This window comes from Brassica rapa, chromosome A10 (assembly GCF_000309985.2).
Source record: "Brassica rapa cultivar Chiifu-401-42 chromosome A10, CAAS_Brap_v3.01, whole genome shotgun sequence".
Classification (NCBI taxonomy): Eukaryota; Viridiplantae; Streptophyta; class Magnoliopsida; order Brassicales; family Brassicaceae; genus Brassica; species Brassica rapa.
In genome coordinates this window covers 16,796,931-16,817,687 of record NC_024804.2, presented here as the reverse complement: position 1 = coordinate 16,817,687, position 20,757 = coordinate 16,796,931, and the positions used below count along the sequence as shown (strand labels likewise).

General features: G+C 35.2%; 7 protein-coding genes across 11 annotated transcripts; 2 read left to right on the top strand and 5 right to left on the bottom strand.

Moving 5' to 3' along the window:
• Positions 1-23: 23 nt before the first annotated feature.
• LOC103846489 (classical arabinogalactan protein 6) lies at positions 24-1,072 on the bottom strand. Its single transcript, XM_009123423.3, has one exon. The coding sequence runs from the start codon at positions 695-697 to the stop codon at positions 239-241; it is 459 nt and encodes a 152-aa protein (XP_009121671.1). The 5' UTR covers positions 698-1,072; the 3' UTR covers positions 24-238.
• Positions 1,073-1,347: 275 nt separating this feature from the next.
• LOC103846488 (alpha/beta hydrolase domain-containing protein 17B) lies at positions 1,348-4,126 on the bottom strand. The gene is made up of 5 exons (XM_009123421.3): positions 3,340-4,126; positions 2,954-2,990; positions 2,612-2,848; positions 2,492-2,539; positions 1,348-2,056 (listed from the first exon to the last, which is right to left on the bottom strand). The coding sequence occupies exons 1-5, from the start codon at positions 3,639-3,641 to the stop codon at positions 1,568-1,570; spliced, it is 1,113 nt and encodes a 370-aa protein (XP_009121669.1). The 5' UTR covers positions 3,642-4,126; the 3' UTR covers positions 1,348-1,567.
• A 2,021-nt stretch (positions 4,127-6,147) lies between these two features.
• On the top strand, positions 6,148-9,404 carry LOC103846487 (cytochrome P450 724B1). Of its 3 annotated transcripts, XM_009123420.2 has the most exons (10): positions 6,219-6,304; positions 6,373-6,490; positions 6,842-7,166; positions 7,263-7,415; positions 7,679-7,930; positions 8,056-8,142; positions 8,399-8,477; positions 8,566-8,672; positions 8,764-8,885; positions 9,183-9,404. In XM_009123420.2, exons 2-10 carry the CDS (start codon positions 6,399-6,401, stop codon positions 9,271-9,273), a joined length of 1,308 nt encoding a protein of 435 aa, XP_009121668.1. In that variant the 5' UTR covers positions 6,219-6,304; positions 6,373-6,398; the 3' UTR covers positions 9,274-9,404. The 3 variants fall into 3 exon arrangements, 2 of the variants coding, with proteins under 2 accessions (XP_009121667.1, XP_009121668.1); XM_009123419.2 differs by having other exon boundaries at positions 6,153-6,490; XR_004452382.1 differs by lacking the exons at positions 8,764-8,885; positions 9,183-9,404 and having other exon boundaries at positions 6,148-6,490; positions 8,056-8,284.
• Positions 9,405-9,600: 196 nt separating this feature from the next.
• Positions 9,601-10,730, bottom strand: LOC103846486. Its single transcript, XM_009123417.3, has 2 exons — positions 10,393-10,730; positions 9,601-10,256 (listed from the first exon to the last, which is right to left on the bottom strand). Exons 1-2 carry the CDS (start codon positions 10,494-10,496, stop codon positions 9,959-9,961), a joined length of 402 nt encoding a protein of 133 aa, XP_009121665.1. The 5' UTR covers positions 10,497-10,730; the 3' UTR covers positions 9,601-9,958.
• Positions 10,731-10,992: 262 nt separating this feature from the next.
• Positions 10,993-14,093, bottom strand: LOC103846485 (E3 ubiquitin-protein ligase RGLG2). 3 transcript variants are annotated; one of them, XM_009123416.3, is made up of 10 exons: positions 13,803-14,093; positions 13,478-13,553; positions 12,983-13,339; positions 12,529-12,868; positions 12,277-12,454; positions 12,095-12,200; positions 11,880-12,007; positions 11,625-11,814; positions 11,491-11,547; positions 10,993-11,383 (listed from the first exon to the last, which is right to left on the bottom strand). In XM_009123416.3, the coding sequence occupies exons 3-10, from the start codon at positions 13,301-13,303 to the stop codon at positions 11,303-11,305; spliced, it is 1,401 nt and encodes a 466-aa protein (XP_009121664.1). In that variant the 5' UTR covers positions 13,304-13,339; positions 13,478-13,553; positions 13,803-14,093; the 3' UTR covers positions 10,993-11,302. The 3 variants fall into 3 exon arrangements, with proteins under 3 accessions (XP_009121664.1, XP_009121663.1, XP_009121662.1); XM_009123415.3 differs by having other exon boundaries at positions 13,423-13,553; positions 13,803-14,092; XM_009123414.3 differs by lacking the exon at positions 13,478-13,553 and having other exon boundaries at positions 13,803-14,088.
• Positions 14,094-16,630: 2,537 nt separating this feature from the next.
• Positions 16,631-18,410, top strand: LOC103846482 (GDSL esterase/lipase At5g14450). The gene is made up of 5 exons (XM_009123412.3): positions 16,631-16,995; positions 17,082-17,291; positions 17,376-17,548; positions 17,633-17,906; positions 17,996-18,410. Exons 1-5 carry the CDS (start codon positions 16,731-16,733, stop codon positions 18,241-18,243), a joined length of 1,170 nt encoding a protein of 389 aa, XP_009121660.1. The 5' UTR covers positions 16,631-16,730; the 3' UTR covers positions 18,244-18,410.
• Positions 18,245-20,711, bottom strand: LOC103846483. The gene is made up of 9 exons (XM_009123413.3): positions 19,708-20,711; positions 19,575-19,630; positions 19,429-19,511; positions 19,265-19,343; positions 19,074-19,184; positions 18,874-18,983; positions 18,697-18,780; positions 18,582-18,619; positions 18,245-18,498 (listed from the first exon to the last, which is right to left on the bottom strand). Exons 1-9 carry the CDS (start codon positions 20,642-20,644, stop codon positions 18,428-18,430), a joined length of 1,569 nt encoding a protein of 522 aa, XP_009121661.1. The 5' UTR covers positions 20,645-20,711; the 3' UTR covers positions 18,245-18,427.
• Positions 20,712-20,757: the final 46 nt, after the last annotated feature.

The window sequence follows — 20,757 nt, the reverse complement described above, 5'->3', positions numbered from 1 at the left end:
CCCACACATTTTCTTCCATTTTATTTTCCAGAAGAATATGCGTTTCCACAAAACTTTATTATATTAAACAAAATATGAAACATTGTTTCTAACAAAAATTCATATCGACTTTTGAGTTTAGAGTAACTCCAATTAATCTCAACTTATAAACGTATGTGTATATATATATAATAAGTTCACGTCTCATGTTGAAAGATTAGACGACAATCTTTCTAAGCAAAATATGGACTAATTTAACTTAGAAAGAAAAGAAGAACAAGGTGATGGCGGCTGTAATGCCAGCAACAGAGAGCTTGACGGTGGACACGGCACCGCTGGTTGGTGACTCTGCACTGGGTCCATCGCTTGGTCCATCAGCAGTGGATGTGCTGTCGGGTGTGGGAGCTGGCGGAGAGGACACGGTAGGTGCATCGGAGCTGTCACTGGGACCAGAGGCAGAGGAGTCATCCTCGGCGGCGGGTCCTCCTGCAGCGGGGGAAGATGTTTTGGGAGAAGCGGCTGAAGATGACTTAGGCGCATTAGCGGATGAAGATTTTGGTGTGGCGGTAGGAGCCTTCGTTGGGGCAGTAGGAGTCTTGGTTGCTGGTGCGGTGGTCGGAGACGGAGACTTCTTAGGGGAAGCTGAGGGAGCATCGGCGGCAAAAGCGGTGGCAACAATGAAAGCCAATAGAGCAAATACGATAAACTGGCGTGCCATTTTTTTTTTGTTTTTATTGAGATTAATAAGAGGATATTCCAAAAGCTAAGGCAGTAGTACTATTATTATGTTTTTGGATTTTTGTTCTTTTTACTATAGGGAGAAACACTGCAAAAGCTTTAGGATGTAAGAACGAGGCATGTGATAGTGAATGAATTTAAATGTTTTCCAAGATGAGAAAAGTTAGGAAAATTGATGGATACGAGAGTAAAATGAATTTTATACACTAATTTTAGAAAGTATCTTAAAATAATTAGTCCAAAAATAGATTGTAAGAAAATGTGAAAACAGTTCTGAATTATTGACGCAAACTAATTTTAGTTGCTGAGACTGATATATTGTGCCGTTAAACTAAGCCCAAATTGATACCCATTAGTTTGGCTGCACCAAGAATACAATATTTACCAAAACATAGACAACTCTTATTGTCTTCTTAGACATTTACATGGTGAAGTTTGATGAGGCTTACAATATTTGCATTGGTACTTATTTCAGTTAGGCTTTAGGTATAAAATATATTAATATGTAATAGTTTAAATATAAAACAATATTATATTTGATAGATAATTTTAAATTTTTAAAAACCCACACTAAAATGTTTCATTAAAAAAAAAAATTCTGAAGTTTATAAAATTGAACTGTAGACATTGTAAAATCCATGCTAATGCAAAGTCCTAATCTCACTCAATTGTTTGCTTAAGACATTAAGCTTCACCAGTTCAGATAATAACACCCCAAATAAATAAACTACAGAATAACTCGCAAACAAAACAAGGAAAAAAACATCAACATTAGAACTGCAATCAAGATCAAGATCAAATGGTCTCGTTCTGTAACAACAATATGTACGTATTATAGATTTCTCCATGTTTATTCCGACCGTACTCTGTCCAATCTATCAACACTCTTCCTTCCTCTCTCAATCTCATGATTATTCTGATGATGATGACTATAGTGGTCAACGCTCTTCCTTGCCTTCTCGTGAAGGTCAACGCTCCTCCTCGACCGATCCAAATGCTGCTCAAAAGTGATTCTCAGCTTACTCTTCTTGGACTGACTCTTTGGTGGTTTCTCTTTATCCCTTCTATCAACGCTTTGTCTTGGCTTCTCTCTTCTGTCAACGCTCTGCCTCGGCATTTCAACATCGCTGCTCTGGGTTTCTGATTGGCATGTGCTCTTCCTAGAGGAGAGAGATCTCTCTACGGTTGCGATGAACTTCTTGAGGTGTTTGATGTATTCAGGGTACTGTTCTAGATCACAATGGTTACCGCCTTCGAGCCAAAGCGGTTCGTACTTCTCTTTAGAGAGTTCCCATAGTTGTTTTCCATGGGAACAGTCAACAACTTCATCACTAGTTCCCTGCATCAAGATGAATAACCACAGAGAGTTAAAACATTTGATTCCAGAAAAAAAAAGGAAAATTCTAAATTTCCCTCTAATTTAATACTATTTTTCAAATTTACTTTTAAGTGAATCATTTTCATAAGTTTATTATGAAAAAGACAAAACTAACACTCATATATAAATGTTAAAATAACTATTTATAGAATACAAAATTAACAATCTTTAATCATTTATAAATATTTAAAAACTATTTATAGAATTTTATAAACCCAACCTACCACTAAATACTAAATTCTAAACAAGAATCACTAAAAACCAAACCCAAATGTTAAGAGTATTTTTGATTGGGTGGTTTTTTGAAAAATGGTATTCAACTTAGTGTATTTCAAACAATTTTTCAAGAGACAAGAACTCAAAAAGAAAGAGAAATGGATATTTAAGTTAACTCACGTGAATGACAAGAACAGGGCAATTCACAAGTGGGATCTTGTCGATATTCTGCAAGAAAAAAAAGAAAACATAAACCTGAAACCATGAGGAATCCATTAAAGAATTATTAAGTTTATTTACCTTGTAGATGTCGAACCAGTACGTCTTCTTCACAGGATACATAACTCTTAGACCTGAAAGAATCGGGCTATGGAGAACAACAGCTCTTAACTGAGGTAATCTTGCAGCGAGGTCTAACGTAGGTCCACTTCCTACGGATTGGCCATAGAGGATAACGTCTTCCTGTTTTGCTCCATAGGTCTCTTCAAGACATTTATAAGCAGCTTCAATATCAGCATATGTATTGTGCTCACTTGGCTAAAAAAAATCACACACAACAAAAAAAAAACAATACATTTTCAGAATTAGTTTCTATAACCATTATTAATATCTTTCCTTGTTGATTCTTAAAGGACAACAAACCTTTCCAGTAGATTGTCCATACCCAGAGTAATCATACCTGTAATAAAAACATAGAAAAAAAAAACAAATGTAGCTGAATCAAGCTAGGAATGATCTAAACTTGTTATGTTTTTTTCTTTCTAATGTGATAATAATCATTATAAACTAAAGTTTCAGACATAAACTCAAAACAACAGCTTAAACATCAGAACACAACCAAGTTAAGATTTTCAAAAAACGGCTAAAACAAAATTAATTCAATTGATCAAATCCACAAAAACATCACCAAACAGAACACAGTTATAGACAAAGGTTGTGTAATAAATTCGAGAGCTATGTGTATTAATTATGGAGTTGTAATGAAAAAAGAAAAAAAAAAGAGGAAAGAGTGAGACTTTGACACATACCCCATAAGATTAACCTTAAGATGGATGCTCAATTCGATGAAGAGCTCATACATCTGACCCAGATCGGCTGCGTTTCCATGTGAATAAAGCAGAGTTGATGTAGCCATCGGGTGTCTCACGTACATAGCCACGATCTCTGTTCCTCTACGTGTCGGCAGCTTCGATATCTCCACGTTTTCGCGGTGAGGAAACGGGTTCATCACGAGAAGTCCGGTCATTTCGTCGGTTATCAGCCTGTAAGAGGCTGGACTCGGTGGGAAGAAAGCGAACTTCGCCGCAACTGATGACGTCACACCTCCCATCTCTCTCTCTCTGGTTCACAGTCTGTTAACACTTTTTCAGCTAAGTGAAAGATTGAGATTGAAGCTTTTGTTTTTTCCTTTATCGGAAACTGAGAGAGAGATTTGAGAGAGGATTTAGGAAGAAAAAGTGGCGCTTGAAAGGGTAAAGGGAAGAGAAAATGATAAACAAACAAACAAACTGTTTATTAAAGTTTGCAACTTTCGTTTTTTAATTTTAAAATTTTATTCTATACTTCTACTGTAAGATGTTTTATCCGTAACTAAAAAGAGGATTAAAGATTATAAGAGTAGAGAAATTTACATACAAGATGGAGCTTATGTCAAATACATGTATGACATGTATTCGAAAAGGTTACTTTTGCAGATAAAAGGGTTTTAGACTAATAATGCAGCGTAATAAAAGGGGCTTGGAGTATATTAGAGTGGACATGAAAGGCACAATGAAATGTTATAATTGAAGTGTACGAAAACGAAATATGACCAACTAAAAATGAATTTTAAGATGATAAAACAATAAATATTAATTGTCAGAAATAGAGATATAATTAATTCATTTTACAAGAATAAAGACCGGGTATGTTTGTTTGATTCATGGGTGGGGGTCCATGAAGTTATAAGTAGCGGAAAGCAAATTGTGGATAGTGGGTCTTCACTCACGCCTTATGTGACAGCTTGTAAATATGTTATTATTATGTTCGTCTTTGAGTAATCAGAGTTTATATACTTGTTTTAGCATTTATCTGTGTAGTTTAGTGTATGTATATTCTTCTCATGAAATCTATGTTAATTCATATTACTATAATATTTGGGAGAGAAAAAAGTTTATCACAACAAACCTGCTACAAAAAAAGTTAAAACAAACAAAACAAACTTGGTACAATCGAAAGACAGCTGAACATGTTACATGTCTCCACAAAGGCCACACACAAGCATGACCAAGTCTCATACAAACTTATACAAAGAAAGCAAACCTCTAGAAAACGAGATTGAATATTCCCACTAATTGTGATGATTTGGGCCTCCAAAGTTGTACGCATGGGCCTTTACCCAGGAGGACCGTATGGTTGTAGGCCTATCAACAAGTGAAGCTTGTTCACCCTTTTTATTTGAAAATTAGCTTGTTCACCTTTGTTGATTAAGAAGGAAGCTTGTTCACCTTTTTACCAACAAAAACAAAACACACAAGTGAAATTTACATACCTGATAAAGGAAAAATAAAATTTCTTTTACTAGATCTAGATACTAATATAGTTTTGTGTTTATCAGGTGTTATAAATTCACATCTAAAGTTGGATTATGAATGAATCAAATGACCAATTCACTTATGTAAATTTTTAATAAGAAATATATTCAGAAAATCATATCAGATTTGAAACATAAGCACTCCATTGTTTTGTTAGTGTGCGACCAAATGATATAATTTATTAACTAAAATTTTATATATTTTGATAAAGGTAATTCTCTCAAATAGCACTTTTTAAGTTTTTGTCACAAAAATAGACTTCAAAAAAAAATGACCAAAATAGCTTATTTTTATTTTGAAAATTTTAATATTTGGTTCAACTCTATCTCTAAAACCTTACCCCTTAACTCTAAACTCTAGATTAGTTAACCATAAGGTAAAAATATATTTTTATTTTTTAATAAAATTTATTTTGATCATTTTTTTCTTGATAGTTATTTTGTGACAAAAACTGAAAAGAGATATTTTAAAGAAATTCTTTTTTTTAATAATGTCTAACCCAATAAAAAAATGTAAAAAGAGAAAAGAAACAAACGAGTAGATAGAAGTCAAAAGATAGCAAAAAAATGTAATTTACGTACAAACAAACTGATTGCATGAGGGTCCCAGGTTGCACGCACGAGCGTTAAACTTTCATCATGTAGTTTCTTGTTACATTCCTGAATCCTGATATTTACTTTTCTGTTCCATTCTCCATTATTTTGTCAGATTGACTTATTGTATATAGTTTAGACGATAAACTTACCTTTTAGATATTAATAAATTGTATTATACGGAGAATCTCATTAATTACATAAAAATAATTTTGTTCTTCAATATATCCTTTTTGTTAAGCATGTGAATAAAATGAACATATATATGATACAAGTTGGTAGCTTAGATCCCATTCATTCTGCTATGAAAGCACGATTGGTTCTAAATTTGAAATTTGAAAGAATTTAGATAGTTTAGTATCTATTACTATTTTTTGTCAACGGTTTAGTATCTATTACAATTTACAATAATCTGATCTTCTACCAAAATATATTACATATCTTAAATAGTAAATATTAGTAATGGCACATGCCAAAAATATACTTTTAAATTACATAACATTATATGTCATAATATTTTCATTGTTTTATTGTCACTTATTTGATTCCGATTGTGTAGTCGGAGAAATCTGAAGGTCTTAATTATCATACTTTTTTAGTCAACAACTCAACACAACAAAATAGTAACTTAATCAACTACAAAAGTTGAAAAACAATTATTTTTGACTAACAAAAGGGAAACTTAATTAATTGTCTAAATTTGCACTATATATATTCTATCTTTCTTTGTGTGTATAGAGGCATAATATAAAGTTATAAGAGAGACACAATTATTAAAAGAGGATCAGTCTAATTAGAAAGACAATGCTGGTCTTCATCTTTTTTGCGTTTGGATTTGTCTTTCTCTCTATTTTGATTCTTCACAAATTAGTATCTAAGCAAAATGAAACAACAGATCATCACTCATCTCTAAGTGGTAGCATGGGATGGCCGTTTATTGGAGAAACTATTTCTTTCTTCAAGCCTCATAGATCAGACTCCATAGGCACATTCTTGCAACAACATGTTTCACGGTAATAATTCTTTACTCGATCGTTTTGTTTATATGATTTGTCCCGAAAAACATATATAGCTACTTTCTGTCAACAAATATATAACTACTTATATCGAAGAACATCTTTATTTTAATATTCATAAAAATACGAAAAAATCTATTTGAATTTTTTTGTTTTTTTTTTGCTTAAAGCTATTTGAAATTTGCATATATGACATTCTTATATTCGACTGTTTTATTTTGTTGTTGTTGGTATATGTAAATCCCTTAAATACATTATTTACCGTTATTTAAAGCAACGCAACATAATACTTCTACTAAAACAATAACCTAAATGGAGATAATTTTTAAATTTTGAATATGTTTTCAGGTATGGAAAAGTATTCAAGTCAAATATATGTGGTGGTAAAGCCATAGTCTCATGTGAACAAGAACTGAACATGTTCATACTTCAAAACGAAGGGAAGTTATTTACATCAGATTATCCAAAAGCGATGCATGACATTCTCGGCGAATATTCCCTCTTATTAGTCACTGGAGAAGTTCACAGGAAACTAAAAAATGTTATCATTAGCTTCATCAATCTTACAAAGTCGAAACCTGAGTTTCTTCTCTGCGCAGAGAATCTCTCCATCTCGATGCTAGCGTCATGGAAAAATTGCCGAGAAATCGAATTCCATAACGAAGCTAAAATGGTAATTAATTTATTATATATAGTACTTAGTCATCACAAAACTTAATTAGCCCATCTTTTATAATTGTAATATCTTTATTGGGGTTGAGTCGTACAGTTTACTCTTAGTGTTATGGTAAACCAACTCTTGAGCATCAAACCAGAAGACCCAGCAAGACGTTATGTATTGCAAGATTTTTTATCTTATATGAAAGGGTTTATATCATTACCAGTGCCGCTTCCAGGAACGGCTTATACAGACGCAATTAAGGTTAGATCCTATTCCTAATACATTAAAATTTCCCAGACAGTAGGAAAAAAGCCGAGCTACTAATTGTATTTTAATTTTGAGCAGTAAGATTTTCAGTTTCTCTAACACATTTTATAAGAATTATAACATGTAGATCAACTTTATAGGGTTTTGTACTTCTGTTATATCCATTTTTGGCTAAAAGCTATATCCAGATATATCAGAACCTATATCTAATTTATACATATAATATGTAGTTTTAAATCATTTTTACTGTTTGCTAGGCAAGGAAGAGATTGTCCGCGAGGGTTATGGAGATGATCAAATCAAGAGAAAATAAAGAAGAAGAGATGAATAAAGCATTACGAGAAGAAGATTTTCTAGATGTGATAATGTCAAATGAGGATCTAAACTATAAAGAGAAAGTTAGCATTGTACTAGACATTTTGCTTGGGGGCTTTGAAACAAGTGCAACTCTTCTTTCCTTGGTTGTCTATTTTCTTGCTAAATCTCCAAGTCTCCTTCAAAAACTCAAGGTTTAATTATTATACATCTTCTACTTATATATATATATATATATATATTTGAACAAAAAGAAAATTTGAACAAAAAAAAATAATATACATATACATATCTAATATATTTATGTGAACGTGTACAGGAAGAACATGAAGCCATTAGAGCCAAGAAAGGAGATGGCGAACTCTTGAACTGGGAAGATTATCAGAAGATGGAATTCACCCAATGTGTATGGTTCCATTTCCATAAGCCGGTTCCATTTCCATAAGCCGGTTCCATCTATTATTTGTTTTTTTTTCTTGGGTTCAAAACTGTTTTGGTGACCAGGTTAACAAAACAGAAAAATCTATACTACTTTACAAATTACAATCGTAAGATTATATTCTTTGTTTTTATATTCAGAGTGTCTTTATTTTTATTTTTTTGAATATGTTGATTTTATATATACACTATACGTCATGAAGTTAATTGGATCGTATTTACAGGCCATGTCTGAAGCACTGCGATGTGGAAATATTGTCAAGACGGTCCATAGAAAAGCTACTCACGACATTAAATTCAAAGGTTAGCTAATTTCGATCATCATATATAAAACTTATACTATTTAGAAGCACATATATATTCAGTAAATTAATGTTAATATAATACGCAGAATATGTGATTCCAAAGGGATGGAAGGTGTTTCCTATTTTCACAGCAGTACATCTTGATCCATCTCTCCATGAAAATCCTTTTGAATTCAATCCCATGAGATGGACCGTAAGTAAAATATTTGAAAATGGATACATTCATATGAGAAGGGGAAAAATGGAAATAAGAAACCTTTTTTTTTTGAAAATTATATAAATAGGATAAGGCCAAGATGAACAGAAAAACGACGGCGTTTGGAGGAGGAGTAAGAGTGTGTCCTGGTGGTGAACTTGGAAAACTCCAAATTGCTTTTTTCCTTCATCATCTTGTCCTATCTTACAGGTAAGTCTCAGTCTAAATCAATCTTTTTATTTTGACTAATTAATTGGACTATGCGTTATCAGACACAGTCATCTATTTAACTTTTGGGATTTTGTCATGTTTAGAAATGTATTATAACATTTAAATTTCGAAAAATCTCATCAACTTCTGATTGTTTAAATTGACTTTGCATGGTTTCAGTTACTTCACTGATTGATACATCTGCGTTGCAAACATGTGTGTGTTTATCGTGTCGTAGATGTTGATCTTGATGTTTGACACCTCTACTTAACCTTCATAAAAATTTCGTATTGGTAGGTGGCAAACAAAGTCAGATGAAATGCCAATAGCGCATCCTTACGTGGAGTTTAAGAGAGGCATGCTTTTGGAGATCGACCCAACAAGTTAATGAACATTATATAACTGCTTTAATAAGGAATCCATCTTAGATGTAACTTTAATGTAACTTTAAAACAATTAAAAAGTCCAGTGTTTCAACAACATTGACTTAATTTTTGTTAGATGTTATTGCTTCCGTCATTTCCAAGTACTGTCTCTAGTCATAGAGTTCTGTATATTGATTAGCTTAGTGTTGCCATCTTGAGATTTTGACACAAAATGAGTAATTTGCCGAAAACAAAATTAAATCAGTGAGTTCAAATATTTGCTTATGTATATGACCTTTTGTATAAATAATTAAATACAATTAAATATTAAAACATTTGTCGATTTCAACTACTTTAATTCCATCATATTACATAAGTTTTTTACTTTACATTCCCGTTGAAATAGTTACAGACCAGACACATAATCAAATGTAATTAAAAATAGAGAATCATAACTCATAACCATAGTCTCTTATCTCGAAATGGATATATAATTGATGTTTTTTTTCTTTCATACGTGTTCTTTACATAAGAACTCTAGGAAGAGATACTTTAGAGGGAGGTAAGTTACCATTTTGAACTTGAAAAGATCGGTCGAAGACATACTTAATGTTAAGAGCAGAAGGATTAACTTGCATGAAAAGGTAATTACCAGCAAAGAGATCACCAAAGTGTGATTGACCGATCTTTTTCTTTCATACGTCTTCTTTACATAAGAACTCTAGGAAGAGATACTTTAGAGGGAGGTAAGTTACCATTTTGAACTTGAAAAGATCGGTCGAAGACATACTTAGTGTTAAGAGAAGAAGGATTAACTTGCATGAACAGGTAATTACCAGCAAAGAGATCACCAAAGTGTGATTGACTCTCCTTCAACCTCTTCAATATTTTTAAAACTCCAATTTTAACCTTACTGGCTTTCTTCCTCACAAATCCCCTAAATCTCCGAATCTTAACTCTAACCCTGATCCTCCTCCTTCCTCTCAGTGACAACACTCTCTTTAACCTATACAAGAAAGTCATATTACAAAAAAAAAAATTCTTTCATGCAATACTTCTATATATAAGATCATAGAATTGTGATGATGATTGTGTGAATACTCAATATTACATTGATATTCATCAAAACAATTAATCTGAACCTGTATGGATATGATGACGATCTTCTTGTTGTTTCGTCGAAGACATCATCTTCTAGAGAAAGCCTCTTGTAAGGGAGATTGGTGATCTTGGGAGAAGAAGCCATGGAAATTAGATCAAAATGGTGATATTAGTCTCGTAGAGTTCGAGGGATGTATATCACACATTAACTATATGAGTTGTCATTATTGTTGATGTTTCAATGTGTATAGTTGGTGGGTCGATTTATGATAAGTGGTTAGGTTGTGTGTACATGAATTTAATGCGATACCTCAAATCCCTGCAATAAATAATTTTTATGTTATTCAAAGTAGTGATAATGGATGAGAATATATCACATGATTTATACAAATCTACATTCAGGATCTAATGCCACTAATATGAAAATCGGTGTAAAACATCAGTTGCATCAAACGCACATAATTTATATAATGTAAGATGGATAACGAAACTTGCACATGTTTTCTTTGTTAGGCAAGCAAAACAAGAGTACAAGCTTAAACGATCTTGTTTGATTAATAATCCCACCTTTTTCAGGACAGCATGTGATTCATTCACTATATAGCTAACACGGAGGCTCGTTATATGCAAGAAAAAGTAGGTGGATAAGTGTAAACCGTCACTACAATCAATTTCAAGAATCAAATTTATCAGAAACAATCACCAAAAGAGCAGAAAACAAAACGATGGTAGACTTAGGACTACACACTGACAACAACATTTACTCCAAGCAAAGAAGAATGAAAGAATTCAAAGATCAAAGTTAGGAAAGTGAATCAACGAACAAACTAACGTATTACTTTTCTTTTTACAGAAAGAAGATCCCATCTTTCTCGGTGGAGGAAGCTCAGTGATTACATCCCCAAAAGAAACTGTAAGAAGGTTGTGGATCTTGGTCTACTTGCTTGAAGGCTAGTAGAGCTTTATTCTTGTGTGGATTGGTGCACGGCAAATGGGACACATTTGAAGATCCGGTCCACACTCGCAGCATGTCTTGTATCAAAACAAAAAAACAAAGTTCAAAGTTCAATTCCATGTTATAATCTATTCAGTAGTAGAAGAAGAAGAAAAATTAATATTGTGCGTTGTAGAGGATTTACCTGATGGCCACAACCAAAGGCCATGTCTTTAGGGTTGCTCAGACAAATCGGACATAGCTGTTACACAGAACCAATAACATGTAAGTTTCAAACTTTTTCACAACCATTTCAAAAAAGATTTTTTGGAAGCATACCTGGTTATCAGAAGCAGAGGTTGTAGTAGCTGGCGGTGCAGGACTAGACCTTACTGAATAGCTTTCAGTTGGATAAGGAGGTACACTCGGATTGAAACTTGAAACACGAGGAGTAGCCTTTGGCTTGTTGTATCCACCATGCATTGGAGGTGGAAGAGGGAATCGTTCCGGTATATACCCATTCCTTCTTCTGCAAGAAAACTTCGTGAGTAAAACCTTGAAGCCAAGATAAAAGATAATGTTTTGGGGGTTTACCCTAGAAGGTTAAGCTCTAATGTCGCCTTGTATTGTTGAGGTATCTCCATGAGAGCAGAAAGAGCAAACTCTGTTTCTTTAAAGGACTGAGCTTTGTTCTTTGACATTATCTCTGTGAAGTTCACAAACTATAAACAGAAAAAAAAAATCATATCAAAAAGATTGAAAACAACTTTGAGTCTTTAAATCTTTAGAGCTTTAAAGTAGTAACATACTTGGAAGTTATCAAAAGCTCTGGAGGGAATGTTGTCGTCAAACTCCCTCATCATGTCCCATGGTCCATCACCAACCCCAACTAAGACTATTGATAGAGGAAGCTTACTGCCATAGACAAAGAAACCAAATCATAAAGACACAAAGAGAGAACAAAGTGAAAAGATCAGAGAATGTTCCAAACCTTGCTTGCACGATAGCATCCACAGTCTTCTGTTCTTGCGGACTTAACTGCCCATTTTCAGTGTCAACACTTCTTGTAACCTGCCCGTCTGCTATTATCACTAAGACGTGATACTGGCCGCCACTCTGCTCGACAATGGTCATGGCCATATCAATGATCGGAGCAAATGAGGTGGGCCCTGAAACATTAATGGTTTAATAGCTTAGTTAACGTTTAATAAAACTAAGCTCAAATCTAGAGAGAGAGAGAGACCTGCTAGCTTAAGCTGAGGGACAATCTCTTTATACCGACCAAGCACTTCCTCAAACCCATTACAGAACCTATCATCAGGATTGAAACTAAACACGTCTTGATCATGCGTCGACGCATCTCCAAAACCGTAGCATGGGATCAAGTTATCCTCGTCAAAGGCGGCTAAGGTTCTTCCTATGATAGTAATCGCTTGTTCGTAAGGATTAGGACTGTTGCCTATGAAGTGTAGGCTTTTCCTATTAAAGGACCTGGCTCCTGTCCATTCATTGCTCTTGGTGAAATCAATACCAACAATGAGATTAGAAGATTCTAGACCAGCACCTGCAAGAGCCTCCGTCACCTAAATGAAACAGAACAATAATGTGAAACTTTTCTGTCAAAAAAAAAACATAAGACACTACTGCTTTGTGATCATCATCAAGAAAGCAAACTAGATTCCTTATTCTCAGCTCACCTGCTCTAAAGAGGAGTACTCATCAGAGATTTTGGAGTACTTCCGCTCCAACCTCTTCTTATTATTGCCAAAGCTTTGAGAAGGCGGAGGTTGAGAGTAAGGCTGAGTGGTGTATGAAGGTGAAGGAGGAGGGTGTGTATACTCAGGAGGTGGAGGAGCATATGAAGGTGTAGGAGGATAAGTATAGCTATCAGGACCGTATTGAGGATAGCTTTGATGAGAAGCCCATGAAGAAGAAGATGCTGCTGAAGGTGAAGAAGCTGACCTAGACGATGATGAAGACTCCTGTCTCCAATTCTCCTTTGAGTTCCCTGTCCCCATCAGACAACTAAACCACTTTGATTCAATTCAGTAAACCTACACAACAAAAAGATTAGGTATTTAGAGTATATTCAAGAAACCCAGAAGAAAATGCAGAAACTTGGGTGCAGGAACCTAACTCGTGTAAAAAAAGGCGAAAGCTTTGATCTTAGGACAGGTGTTGAATTATCTAACCGCTTAAGAAATCAAAGGTTGGTGGTCTTCTTTTATAGAGAAAGGAGATTCAATTCAATCACGTCTCCCTCATAGACTGAGCAAACAAACCAATAAAAACGATGACTTTCTAGATTTAGATAAAAAAAGTCTAACTTGAACGAAACTTGCTGCAATACTCTAACCCCCCCAGAATTAGTATAAAATGGAAAATCTACTTTTCTGACAAATCTACGAGCGTTCCAATTAGTTGTTTCCACGAATTAAACATAGATACGATGGTGAATCGCCCGACATTCGGTGGAGGAAGAGTGTAGTGATAAGAGAGGATAGATAAAGTGTCTACCTTTTTGAATTTTGAGGAGGAACAAGCAGAAGCAGCAGAGTTCTGCCTTTTCTTCTTCTAAAGCAGTTTCACTTTCTTCTCTCTGCTGTTTTCGGATTTGTTTCTATCAAATCATTAAGAGAATCAAATTTCTTTTTTTTTTCTTTAAAATAATCTCGCTAATGGCGGTTAATTTATAATTATCACTTTGATTAATATTATTTTTTACTCTTCCAACTTAATACAAAGTCCAAACAAAGCCTAAAAACAAATAATAAGTTGACAATTTTTTCGACTGCTTTCAGTTTTTAAATTACAAATAGGTAAATACTTTAAACAAATTTAATGTCTTTTGAGTGATAAATATTAGATTATAGTGGCTACAGCTAATTAGGATCTAAATATTGCAAACCTTCAGAATTATTAATCTACTAATAATACCAATTCCAATTAATTCCAAAGGTTGTGAGTCCACTTATGTTAAAAGGTTGTGTCTTTTGAAAAAGAAGTGTAAAGGGTTGTGTCTTTTCTAAAAGTTATATGTTGGAAGGTTGTGTCTTTTCCAATTAATTTCTAAGGTTGTGAATCCACTTATGTTGAAAGGTTGTGTCTTTTGAAAAAGTAGTGTAAAAGGTTGTGTCTTTTCTAAAAGCTTTATGTTGTAAGGTTATGTCTTTTCTAATTAATTCCTAAGGTTGTGAACTTCAATTATGTTGAAAGGTTGTGTCTTTTGAAAAATATATATAGAGGATTGTGTCTTTTCTAAAAGTTATATGTTGTAAGGTTGTGTCCTTCTAAAAATAGTCTAAAAGTTGTGACTATTCACTAGTATCTTTTAAAAAGTGAAAAGTTGTGAGTATTAGAAGAAGGCGACTATTCATATTGAAGGGTTGTGACTATTCAAATAGTCTCTCCCATGCATTTTTCAAATCAAATTTTCACTAATCTACTAATAATAAAATGGTGAAAAAAATAATGTCAAAGTTGTAACTTTTCATCTAAACAAGGTGTCTTTTCATCTCAAAGTGGGATTGTTTTAAAAAATATTGATTTTATTTAAGTAATAAGTAATGTGTTAGTTTATATAATAAGTGTTGGTATTTTATAAGAACTCTCCCAAAAATTTAAAAAAAAATATTATAAATGAGACAGGTCATATTAACGTAAATCAACATATATTTATTACAATATTTAATTTTCTGAATATTCATTTTCAATAAATAAAGCAGGTAGATAAATATACAAAATAACAATTACCAACATATAAATTATAATTGTTTAAAATTATAAACTAATAATTTTAATATTATGTCTTAAATAGGAAAAAAAATTATATATCATGCAAAAAAAAATTGCATTTTGTTCAAAAAGTGGTTGAAAATAGCTGTCATGTGAAAAATGTATGAAAAAACTTAAAAAGGATGAAGACACAATTGTATGCAATATGTGTTTTGATAAAAAATTAAAGGGAACATTAAGGTTTATAAAATATATATATATATATATATATTTGAATACTTTGTAAATCATATTTTAATCATCAAAATTAAATTTAATTATTTATATGATTTAATTTTTTTATCAGGCATATAAAATTATAAATTATAGATTATAATATATTCTTTATAAAATGAGTTCCCGTGCGATATCGCACGGACTTTTTGCCTAGTCATAATAAGAAAAATCATTTTTAAGAACACTGCTTGGTTTTTGGAAAAATTTAGAAGTTAGTGATAACAACAACTGCAAAAATCTCTCTGTGATGAAAGAAAGAAATGGATGATAATAAGAAGTTTCCGTCCACATAAGAATCCTATCTATCTTCTCTTCTGTATTTTTAGTTCTTTCGTGTCGCTGCCGTCTATTGCTTTATTCTTTTCGTTATTGCTTGATATAGGGTATTGACTTTTGTGTTTAATTCTCATTTCTTCTCTTTTGTTTTGGTCGTCGGATTATGAAAATGTTTATAATTCTCAAATTAACTTGGTATTAACTTCAATACAACACTTTATTGTTTCCTTTGGAGAGCAGACACGACACGTGAAAATTAAATGGACTGACTTCAATTCACGAAGCTTCGTTACCCCGTGAATTATGCAACTCTCTTTTTTCGCTGTTGGACCGTTCTTTCAAGAAGCAAAGCAAGATGTACGTGGAATGCACTGTTAATAAACCAAATAATCAGAGGATAACATTAAATATCCAAACCGAACCGAAATCATCAGTTACACTGGCCGAAAAGCTCAACCAATGTAAATTCGAAAAGAGTGGTCCCCTGGTCCGAATAATGGTTATCTTAAAAGTTGGTCTTGGGCCGAAATACATTATGGTCTCAAATCCCCCTAAAAGGAAGAAAAGTATAGAAAAAGAAACATATATAAAGCCCAATGGATTACAAACAAAATGTAAAATATAGAATTACAGGCCCATTAAATTTTAACCGCGTCTTTTTATATTAACAACATTCGTAGTCCTTTGACTGATCTCGTGGGAATCTACTGTCGCTCGCACGCACTGTTCACACAATCACACTACCTTCTCTTCACCGGCAGCTGATTTAACGGGACAGATCAAGAAACATGTGCTGTTTTTACGGTTTAAAATAGTTGGTGCATTTCTTAATTATCTAAAGTCGTCGAAAATATTTATGGTTTTGAGGTAAATTGAAAGGTACCGACAATGATAACCGTTAGCGCGCCTTTTCTGGCTTCCAACTACAGCACAGCTCATGACTGTTCGAACTGTGGTCCGGTTCAACTCTCAAGACACGTTTATCCCTTTTTCTTTTTTTCTTCTACTTCTGTCCTTTTCATAACAAGACAAAATCATTTTTTGTTCCGAACCCATTTTCAGACAAATCTAAAACTGAAAGCCTTTCTCTTATAATTAAGACACTGGAGAGAGGCGTAGAGTGTAAAGAAGTGACACTCTCCCTCTCTCTCTGCTACAATGAAGAGCGATCTTGAAAGGGCACGGTTTATGATATCTTCTGCTGTCTCTACGTGGCTTCTTCTCTGTCTCCTAACAGTGACAACAGCTGCTCCAGTTCAGCGTACGTGTACTTTTCCGGCGATTTACAACTTCGGAGATTCTAACTCCGACACTGGAGGAATCTCTGCCGCCTTCGAGCCCATTAGAGCTCCTTACGGTCAAGGTTTCTTCCACAAACCCGCTGGACGAGACTCAGATGGTCGCCTCACCATTGATTTCATAGGTAAAAAAAAGTTTACATAGAAAAACAGAGCTTCCAAAACCTAAACCATTGATTTGACTATTGATTTATGATTCGTTGTTTCGTAGCTGAGCGTGTGGGACTACCGTACTTGAGCGCATACCTAAACTCGCTAGGATCAAACTTCAGACATGGAGCTAACTTTGCAACAGGTGGATCAACCATAAGAAGGCAAAACGAAACCATTTTTCAATATGGGATCAGCCCATTCTCTCTCGATATGCAGATTGCTCAGTTTGATCAGTTCAAAGCAAGATCTGCAGAACTGTTCTCACAAAGTCGGTTCCTTTTGTTTAAAGCTCTCTGTTATCTTGTCACAGTCACATGATGATAATGACTTGTGTCGTCTGTTTGTTTCTCAGTTAAGATTAGATCTGAAAGAGAGAAGCTTCCAAGACAGGAAGAGTTTGCAAAGGCTCTGTATACTTTTGATATTGGGCAGAATGATCTCTCTGTCGGTTTCAGGACAATGAGCGTTGACCAACTCAAGGCGACGATACCAGACATTGTCAGCCACTTAGCCTCTGCTGTTCGGGTTAGATTCTGAAAGAGATCCACTGTTCTTCTCTCTGCCTTTGATCTGCTTCTGAATAACTCGTTTCTTTATGATTTCTCACAGAACATATACCAGCAAGGAGGAAGAACATTTTGGATACACAACACAGGCCCCTTCGGTTGTCTACCAGTAAACATGTTCTACATGGGAACTCCTGCGCCAGGCTACTTGGACAAATCCGGCTGCGTGAAGGCACAGAACGAAATGGCGATGGAGTTCAACAGAAAGCTCAAGGAAACAGTCATTAACCTAAGAAAAGAACTCACCAGAGCAGCCATCACTTATGTTGATGTCTACTCAGCCAAATACGAAATGATGAGCAATCCTAAGAAACTAGGTTCACAAGAACCCTTCTCAACGCAAATCCAATTTGTTGCGATCTACATATATTCTTAAAAGTTGTAAACTTTGTTCTTGTTGATGTAGGATTTGCAAACCCGTTGAAGGTATGTTGCGGCTACCATGAGAAGTATGATCACATCTGGTGCGGAACTAAAGGGAAAGTGAACAATACCGAAATCTACGGTGCTCCATGCCGGAACCCGGCAACGGCTGTGAGCTGGGATGGAGTTCACTATACCGAAGCTGCAAACAAGCATGTGGCTGACCGTACACTTGGCGGATTTCTCACAGACCCTCCAGTTCCAATCACCCGAGCTTGTTATAGACAGTGAGTTTTAGTACAAAGAGCTTGAAATGTAGTTTGAACCAAAATAAAGATTTGGGTCTTAGATAGACTCTTAGCCAATAATAATGTAAGCTTTTAAAAGAACAAACAATGATCTATGTAAGCCTCTGTAAACCTTTGTTTGTCGTTTAAAAGAATCCTCCGTTGATGGAACTTCTACTCGTTTTCTTCTAGAAGTAGTTTTTGGTGATTGCTGCTTCTAACTCATTGAACTCCCAAGCATCGTTAGCAGAATATTCACCTGAACCCCATAGAAGAAAACGGTAAGAGTGAATCAAGATTTATAGAAAAGTAACTGCTAAGTGGACATATAAAAGAACGTACCGATTGAATCTCGCCGGAGAGCAGTGAGGTGAGCACAACTGCAGCAAAAAAAGAAGGATAATTAGTAACTTTTTGGATGTGTTAGGTATATCAACAACGGTGAAACTTTTTTTACCTTCCAAGAGCTTTAGCAAGATCTGCACAGAGAGATCTTATGTATGTACCCTTGGAGCATACAACTCGGAAGATCAGATTCTGTCTGTAAAAAGATAAACGAGAGAATCTTTAGTGAGACCTATACAGAAACACTGTTATTAAATTGCTTATGCACTGTACAGAAAATGAATTGAACCTGTCATCTAAACTGCGTTCTATGTCAAACTGAAAAATCGAAATTCGTCTGGGAGAAAGCTCCACGGTTTCTCCTCTTCTCGCCTTGTCGTACATCTTCTCACCTCCAACCTGAACAGAACTTACAGTTAAAAAAGCTAGAAAACAATGTAATCCACGATAAGCAACGGTTTTAAACTTCAAAGATTCAGCAATGCTCACTTTAATAGCTGAGAACATTGGAGGAACTTGCCATATCTCGCCAAGAAAAGATGTCAAAGCTTTCTTAATGTCATCGTCCTTAATATGCTCCCAAGGCTCTCGCTGAATCACCTGCATCAATATCACCCATTGAGCAAACTCAAATGAAGAAATGAAGAATGAAAACAAGGAAAGGTGTCGTTGAAGTTTACAGGAGAGTCCGCGTCCAAAGTTGAAGTGGCTTCACCAAGACGAAAAACTCCACTATAACCTTTGATCATCCCTTGGTACCTGCAGATACAAAGGGCTGTTTTTAGCTTTTCTTTCTGTAGATCATCACAGAGAGAAACATTTCTCGATTAATAAATCCGCACACCTGTCAACCACCTTGGTAGCTTTACCAACGCAGACGATTAAGAGACCAGTAGCCATAGGATCAAGTGTCCCAGCATGACCAACCTGACAAATACTAATTAGCTACATTCTCCAAATCTTGGATAGGACAAGGTTTAAAGCAAGAACCTTTTTCACTTTGACTATTCTTCGTAGCTTACCGCAGACGGTGAATGAAGTCCATCCTACAAAACAAACACCATAACCAAATCACATAACATTACAAAAGACAAGAGTGAGAGAGATAAGAGACTCTACACACCTTTGGGTTTGTTCACCAAAAGCACTGTACCGTTAGGACCATCCCACCTAGAAGGAAGCTCACCGTTCCTCGTCACAAGAAAAGGCTCTCCATCACCACCACCACTAGCTAAACCTCTCTCATTGTTTGACTTCGTCAAACCCTTGAAAAACTGCTCAACTTTCTTCTCAGTAACACTCTCCTCTACCTTCTCCTTCTCCTTCTCCTTCTCCTTATCCTTCACTTCATCAAAAAACAGCAACTTTTCATCACCATCGTCACTCTCATCAATCCTTTTCTTCCCACCATAAGCTACACTCTTCTTCCCACTAACTTTCACGGACCCATCACCCTTAGGAGACTCTCCAGGCTGCAAGAACGCCTTATCCAATCCCTGATCAGGAAAATACTTCTTCTCCAACTGATACACCATCTTATAATGCTTATCCTTCTCCCACGGATACGCAAACGTATCGTAGAAATACAACTCCTCCTCCCTCTGATGCAACCTATCAAACTCCACCACCTCAGGCTTCAACTCCACGAATCCTTCATCTGATTTCCTCCTCCCCTCATCCTCGGAATCGGATCCGTACAGCCTCTTCCTCCTCTTACTATAGTACTTCCTCTTCTCCTTATCCATCTCCGGGTCTCCGGAGCCAGGTCGGCCCTTCTCGCGCTCCGAGGCGAGTTTGTTGTCGACCCAGGAATCGAAATCTGGTTCTGCTGGGTCCGGAGAAGTGGATTCGATGGCTCGAGGAGGTCGACGACGGGGTTGAGAGAGGGAAGACTGTGTGGGGCGGTTGATGATCATGTCGTATTGGAGTGGGTACGGAGTTGAGGAGAAGAAGTAGGGTTTATGGATGATTCTCGGTTTGATTGAGAAGGGGAAGTGAGAGGAGAGAGCCATTCTTGCTGAAGAAGACATTAGTCTGGTGAAGTGTAGAGATTTCGCCATTGGTGAGAGCACGGATAGAGCTCCGGCGATTACCGCCGTACATCGCCAATGAAGATGATGATTATGTTTGAGTGATGAATGAGAAACGACACGATGTTTTCTCTTAAATCGTT

What these genes read in the sequence shown, in the direction of transcription:
- LOC103846488 (XM_009123421.3), bottom strand. Translation starts at nt 3,641, where the DNA reads ATGGGAGGTGTGACGTCATCAGTTGCGGCGAAGTTCGCTTTCTTCCCA. An exon ending in CTTAAGGTTAATCTTATGGG is followed by an intron (nt 2,991 to 3,339) that starts GTATGTGTCAAA and finishes TTTTTATTACAG; the next exon opens with GTATGATTACTCTGGGTATG. An exon ending in ATGGACAATCTACTGGAAAG is followed by an intron (nt 2,849 to 2,953) that starts GTTTGTTGTCCT and finishes GATTTTTTTTAG; the next exon opens with CCAAGTGAGCACAATACATA.
- LOC103846482 (XM_009123412.3), top strand. Translation starts at nt 16,731, where the DNA reads ATGAAGAGCGATCTTGAAAGGGCACGGTTTATGATATCTTCTGCTGTC. An exon ending in CCTCACCATTGATTTCATAG is followed by an intron (nt 16,996 to 17,081) that starts GTAAAAAAAAGT and finishes GTTGTTTCGTAG; the next exon opens with CTGAGCGTGTGGGACTACCG. An exon ending in TGCAGAACTGTTCTCACAAA is followed by an intron (nt 17,292 to 17,375) that starts GTCGGTTCCTTT and finishes TTTGTTTCTCAG; the next exon opens with TTAAGATTAGATCTGAAAGA.
- LOC103846483 (XM_009123413.3), bottom strand. Translation starts at nt 20,644, where the DNA reads ATGGCGAAATCTCTACACTTCACCAGACTAATGTCTTCTTCAGCAAGA. An exon ending in CAATGTTCTCAGCTATTAAA is followed by an intron (nt 18,984 to 19,073) that starts GTGAGCATTGCT and finishes AGTTCTGTTCAG; the next exon opens with GTTGGAGGTGAGAAGATGTA. An exon ending in TCTCCGGCGAGATTCAATCG is followed by an intron (nt 18,499 to 18,581) that starts GTACGTTCTTTT and finishes TATGGGGTTCAG; the next exon opens with GTGAATATTCTGCTAACGAT.
- LOC103846487 (XM_009123419.2), top strand. Translation starts at nt 6,282, where the DNA reads ATGCTGGTCTTCATCTTTTTTGCGTTTGGATTTGTCTTTCTCTCTATT. An exon ending in TTGCAACAACATGTTTCACG is followed by an intron (nt 6,491 to 6,841) that starts GTAATAATTCTT and finishes ATATGTTTTCAG; the next exon opens with GTATGGAAAAGTATTCAAGT. An exon ending in CATCTTGTCCTATCTTACAG is followed by an intron (nt 8,886 to 9,182) that starts GTAAGTCTCAGT and finishes TCGTATTGGTAG; the next exon opens with GTGGCAAACAAAGTCAGATG.
- LOC103846489 (XM_009123423.3), bottom strand. Translation starts at nt 697, where the DNA reads ATGGCACGCCAGTTTATCGTATTTGCTCTATTGGCTTTCATTGTTGCC.
- LOC103846486 (XM_009123417.3), bottom strand. Translation starts at nt 10,496, where the DNA reads ATGGCTTCTTCTCCCAAGATCACCAATCTCCCTTACAAGAGGCTTTCT. An exon ending in TCGTCATCATATCCATACAG is followed by an intron (nt 10,257 to 10,392) that starts GTTCAGATTAAT and finishes TTTCTTGTATAG; the next exon opens with GTTAAAGAGAGTGTTGTCAC.
- LOC103846485 (XM_009123416.3), bottom strand. Translation starts at nt 13,303, where the DNA reads ATGGGGACAGGGAACTCAAAGGAGAATTGGAGACAGGAGTCTTCATCA. An exon ending in CCCTCAGCTTAAGCTAGCAG is followed by an intron (nt 12,455 to 12,528) that starts GTCTCTCTCTCT and finishes TTAATGTTTCAG; the next exon opens with GGCCCACCTCATTTGCTCCG. An exon ending in CCTTTGGTTGTGGCCATCAG is followed by an intron (nt 11,384 to 11,490) that starts GTAAATCCTCTA and finishes TTTTGATACAAG; the next exon opens with ACATGCTGCGAGTGTGGACC.